At 38.0% G+C, this 5196-nt stretch overlaps 1 protein-coding gene across 2 annotated transcripts; it reads left to right on the top strand.

Annotated features, from left to right (window-relative positions):
• The first annotated feature begins 249 nt into the window (after nucleotides 1–249).
• On the top strand, nucleotides 250–4302 carry LOC149538045 (pentatricopeptide repeat-containing protein At5g27110-like). 2 transcript variants are annotated; one of them, XR_016355965.1, is made up of 2 exons: nucleotides 250–3639; nucleotides 3731–4302. XR_016355965.1 is itself a non-coding variant. In XM_089799445.1 (2 exons), the coding sequence occupies exons 1-2, from the start codon at nucleotides 678–680 to the stop codon at nucleotides 2467–2469; spliced, it is 1701 nt and encodes a 566-aa protein (XP_089655571.1). In that variant the 5' UTR covers nucleotides 250–677; the 3' UTR covers nucleotides 2470–2620. The 2 variants fall into 2 exon arrangements, 1 of the variants encoding a protein (XP_089655571.1); XM_089799445.1 differs by lacking the exon at nucleotides 3731–4302 and having other exon boundaries at nucleotides 250–2331; nucleotides 2423–2620.
• Nucleotides 4303–5196: the final 894 nt, after the last annotated feature.

Genomic DNA, 5196 nt, shown 5'->3' with positions numbered 1-5196 from the left:
CTTATATCTCGCTACTAATAATACGAGGAATAGTATAAGATTAGGCATAATATACTTCACTTTAATATTTTTCATTGAAGAATTACTAATTTCAATTAGTACTTATTACTTATAAAACTAAATAAAAATGAGAAGTAAGTGAATCTAATCCATTGACTATTAAAAATTGATGTAGATCTTGAAAGTGAACCTTGATGAAATTATTCAAATACTCTCATATTTGGTTGTTAATTGGATATTCATTGTTTTTCTTTCCAAAAAAAATGGAAATCTGAATTACGAGCTCTGAATTTTTGTCTCCCAGAAGCCAAACTTTGCGTGGAAACAACTTTACGGAGCCATTTTCTCTCAGGTAATTTTGAGAAACTGAAAATGGAGGCAGAGGAGATCGGAATTCAGCATCAGGAAGTAAAATCGAACGTGAGCAGTGGTAAACCCCTTATCGTTGAAACCATGATAGATTCAGAGAAATAAATAAATCACTTTAAAACCATGTTTTAGAAGGTATCACCATGACAGGAGTAAAATTAGAATGAATAAATCCACACACTTCAATGGTAATCGAGCTACTACATTGAGCGTTGAGCTTATTACACAAAACTCTTGCGAACGCATCTACGTATCCACGCCTCCTGCACGCCCGTACTGCCAAGAATCCGCTTCCAGCGGGTAAACAAATGCACTGTGTGTGTCCTCCCAGGAGTTTCGCATTTGCTACTGGTACAGATTTACAAAATAAACTGATAAGCATGTACGCCAATTGGGGTAGTTGGATTAATGCACGCAAAGTGTTCGACGAAATGACGAAACGAGATGTCTTCTCATGGAATGTAATCATTACAGCTTACAGAAGATATGGATGTCCTCATGAAGCACTGGAACTTTTTAGTCAAATGCAACAAAATGGCATCCAACCCGACCAGTTCACCTTTGCAAGCATTCTCCCAGCATGTGGCAAAATTGGAAATTTGGGACAGGGTATGGATATACATCAAAGCATAATTGAAAGTGGATTTTCATCGGATGTTGTAGTTGCGAACTCCCTGATAGATATGTATGCAAACTGTGGAAACCTACAGAAGGCACGGGAAGTTTTTGAAAATATACCTCAAAGAGTTGTCCTCTCGTGGAATGCTATGATTGCAGGATATGCACAAGTTGGTTTTCTTGAGGAGGCTTCAAAACTTTTTACAGAAATGTCTCAAAGGGATGTAGTCTCCTGGAATGTTATGATTTCAGGATATGTTCGTAAAGGTGTTCTTGATGAAGCTTTTCATCTTTTTAGTGTAATGCCTCAGAGAGACGTGGTTTCATGGAATACGATGATTGCAGCATATGCACAAAGGGGTTTCCTTGAGGAAGCCTTAAGGCTTTTTAAAGAAATGCCACAACCAAATGTGATCTCATGGAATACGATGATTGCAGGGTATACAAAAATTGGTTATTTTGAAGAGGCTTTAAGGCTTTTCAATGAAATGCCTCACAGAGATATCGTCACATGGGATGCAATTATTGCGGGATATGCACAAAATGGGATTCTGGATAAGGCGTTAAGGTTTTTCAAAGAAATGTCTGAAAAAACTATTAATTCATGGACTGCGATGATAGCAGGATACGCACAAAACGGTTGCCTTGGAAAAGCTTCGACGTTTTTCAAAGAAATGCCTCAAAGAAATGTGGTCTCATGGAATGCGATGATTTCTGGATATGCACAAAACGGGTTTATTCAAAATACCCTTGAAACTTTTAAGCAAATGCAATTGGCAGCTGTTAAGCCAAACTGCAGGACCTTTTCTAGCATCCTCTCAGCCTGTGCCAAAATGGGAGCTTTGGAACATGGCATGTACATACATCGAAGCATTTTCGAAACTGGAGTTTGGCAAGATGGTGTACTTGGGAGCGCATTGGTTGATATGTACGCAAAATGTGGACGCATTCATAGAGCACGCAAATTGTTTGACAAAATGTCTGTGCTAGATGTGATCTCATGGAATGGGATTATTGCTGGGTATGCACAAAGTGGGCTTCCTGAAGAGGCCTTGGATTCTTTTCAGGAAATGAAATTTGCAGGGGTGAAGCCAGATTCTGCAACTTTTGCCGGTATTCTTCCAGCATGTGCCAAAATAGGAGCTTTGGATCAGGGTATGGTCATCCATCATATCATTATTGAGAATGGTTTTCTGTCAGATATTATAGTTGTGAGTGCCCTGATTGACATGTATGCAAAATGTGGAGTCTTACGGAAGGCACGTAAACTGTTTGAAAAACTGTCTCAACGAGATACGGTCTCATGGAATGTGATGATTGCAGGATATGCGATGCATGGCTTCGGTAAGGATGCTCGTAAACTCTTTGAATTAATGGAGCACTCTGGAATATACCCTGACCATGTGAGCTTTGTTTGTATTTTATTTGCATGTAGCCATGATGGTACCGTGGATGAAGGATGCAAATACTTCAATTACATGAGAGAGTTTTATTACATTATGCCTACAATGGATCATTATATATGCATGGTTGATCTTTTTGGCCGTGCTAACTATCTTGAGGAAGCTTTAAACATTATCATCAAAATGCCAATCAAACCAGCAGTTGTTGTGTGGATGTGTTTGCTAGGTGCCTGCAGGTCATATAAGGACATAGGTTTAGGAATATTTGTATCAACCCTCCTTTTTTATTTGGATCCTAAAAATGCCGCACCTTATGTCCTTCTGACAAACATTTATGCAGAAGTGGACAGGTGGGGTGAGGTTCAAAAGATAAGGAGACTGATGAAAATTAGAGGAATTAAAAAGATGCCTGGATGTAGTTGGATTGAAGTCCATAGCTTGGTACATGTTTTTTCTCATGAGACAGATCACACCCTCAAACAAAGGGTATCTATGCAGAGTTGGAAAAGTTGTCTTGTGTGATGAAGGCTGCCGGGCAATTTCTAGATTTAAGACTTGTAGACCATATGCGAGGAGAAAAATAATTGTTGGCTGCTAATATCTTGAGGAATGGGGAACGTTATTCCAATTGTTAAACTCGTCTTTTGGGACAATAATCAGAGTGCTAAAGAAGCTTCCAATTTGTGTTAGTTCCTAAATTGCATATAAGTTTATCTCCAAGACTGTTTTAAGAGAAATTTATGAGACAGCTATTTATCTCCATCGTTCATAAGAGGACAATTTTATTGTGCAGAGAAATGTCAATACAAAGTAAAGCAAGCTGTCAGCTAAATTTACGTTGTAGCAAGGTGCACATGTCAGACTTGTCATGGTGAGAAGGAAAAAGGGTCTTGCCTTCAGTTTCTGTGTTTCTTCGACAGATTTCGAGAGCTGGACAATGCTATAGACTTTCTAAATCAGATGAATAATGTGCATGGAGTGTTCATGACCTTGAAATTTTTTAGAAGAACCCAAAAATCTATGGAATGGAAATTTGGAGGAGATGGAGAGTGGGAAATACAGTACACGAATGCTTTAGGGAAATAGAAACATGCTGATCAGGAATGAACTTCAGAGAAGAACAATCCACCACTTGTGAAATATGAGGAGAGCATCTTTTGACCAAGAAGCTATTATTTTACAATTTTTCTTGGGAGCCCAAAGTGTTTTCTAAATTTTGTTTATTACCACCTTAACTTCTTTGTAACTGGTAAATTTCATAATACTCTTTTAACATTTTGTGATAATAAAATTACTAATTCTTTTCTTTTCCTTTTCGCTTAATGTGACAATTTTTGCAGAAAGATGATCAACAGGAGGTGAAATAACATGCCTGTGAATGACAGAAGGCTGGGAGACGAAATTTTTTGTGGAGAAATAATAATTTGTGAGTAGATAATTTTGGTACACCCTATCTTTTTGTCCTTACAGAAATCTCAACAGCCTGGTGCTGCTAGATTTGCGAACAAGATGAATGCGGGTTTGAGTCTGAGAAGCCTCCAGAGGTTGAAAAAGTTGCCCCTGTTGTGTATCGTTTGCAAAACAAATAAGTATAATTATAGAGCTGCCAGAGCAGGAGGATTTGCCCATATAGAGAAACAAACTCAGGAAATTTGGCAGTTTTTGTTATGTTGTCAAGTACAATACTTATTAAACATTCAACTCCTTTGTAATTTCTCTCTCACGATTGTCTCTTGGTCTTTCCTTGGAGACTTCCAATTCGAATAGTTGTGGATAATGTATAATTGTTATTGCTGCTGATGGAAGCTGCTGTAGGTATAACTGTATAATCCAAGTTTTCCCCTGTATATCCAATGGATGTAGCCATTATGGTAAACCATGTAAATTTGATGTTCTGTGTTTATTGGTCTTACTCATCTGTTGCTTGTTTTATATTTCTTTTCTTTATCTAAATATCAACAATCCGCCCTACCGGCTTGCCAGCAGGTGGCAGATCATGGAGCTGAATATCTATTCCAACTACTTTAAGAACCCACCTGACCCCTTCCTGTCCTTTCCCTGAGCTGGAGGTAAGCTGTTCAAAATTGTTATGCTTTTCAACTTCATGAGTAGCAAAATTCTCACTGGTCTTGCTATTTGCCCACAGCTATGGTGTTTCCAAGTCACGGACGACATGGTCAGCAGTCAAATTACTAATTAGTGTTTTTCCATTTAGTTAATCATTTGCACTAATTTCATTCTTGTTATCTCCAGTAAGCATAGTTATGGTTCATACCTGAAAAATCTGATTACAGTTTGTCCCAAAGCTTCTCCTTCAACTACAACTATCTGGTTAGCGCTGTCTTTGTCATTATTTGTGGATTTGCATAAAAGATATCGTTATGTAATTTATTTTTTTGCAGTTCCAATCAAATCGTACTCACACAGCCTACAATTTCCTCATTCCATCACAGAATCATGTAAATTTTATTCCAATTTTTTACCACAGTGTCGCTCTGTTGCTAGTCAGCACCAATGCTGGAATCCTTGCTCCCTCATCTGGATATTGGGGAAATATAGGGAAAGCAATTTACCGTGTCAATTTTTTGTTTTTCCGCAGTACTTCTTGTTCTGCTTAAACTCCTGCTATAACACCTGCTCTTTCAATAATTAAAAAATGTTAAAACTCCTTTTCCACTATAAAGCAAGTTCAATTTGAGTGCAACTAGGGGAGCATGGTTGTTTGGGACCCCACTATACAAAGAAAGGGCTCTGCCTAAAAGTTTGGTGATTTTAAATATGAGAATCTATCTCTGAAATTGAGGAC

Source organism: Cupressus sempervirens, chromosome 9 (assembly GCF_028749045.1).
Source record: "Cupressus sempervirens isolate cs-2001-9-10 chromosome 9, ASM2874904v1, whole genome shotgun sequence".
NCBI classification, from domain to species: Eukaryota; Viridiplantae; Streptophyta; class Pinopsida; order Cupressales; family Cupressaceae; genus Cupressus; species Cupressus sempervirens.
Note: the sequence above shows the minus strand (reverse complement) of the source record. Positions and strands in the feature narration are given on the sequence as shown.

What these genes read in the sequence shown, in the direction of transcription:
- LOC149538045 (XM_089799445.1), top strand. Translation starts at nt 678, where the DNA reads ATGCACTGTGTGTGTCCTCCCAGGAGTTTCGCATTTGCTACTGGTACA. An exon ending in ATATGCGATGCATGGCTTCG is followed by an intron (nt 2,332 to 2,422) that starts GTAAGGATGCTC and finishes ATTTGCATGTAG; the next exon opens with CCATGATGGTACCGTGGATG.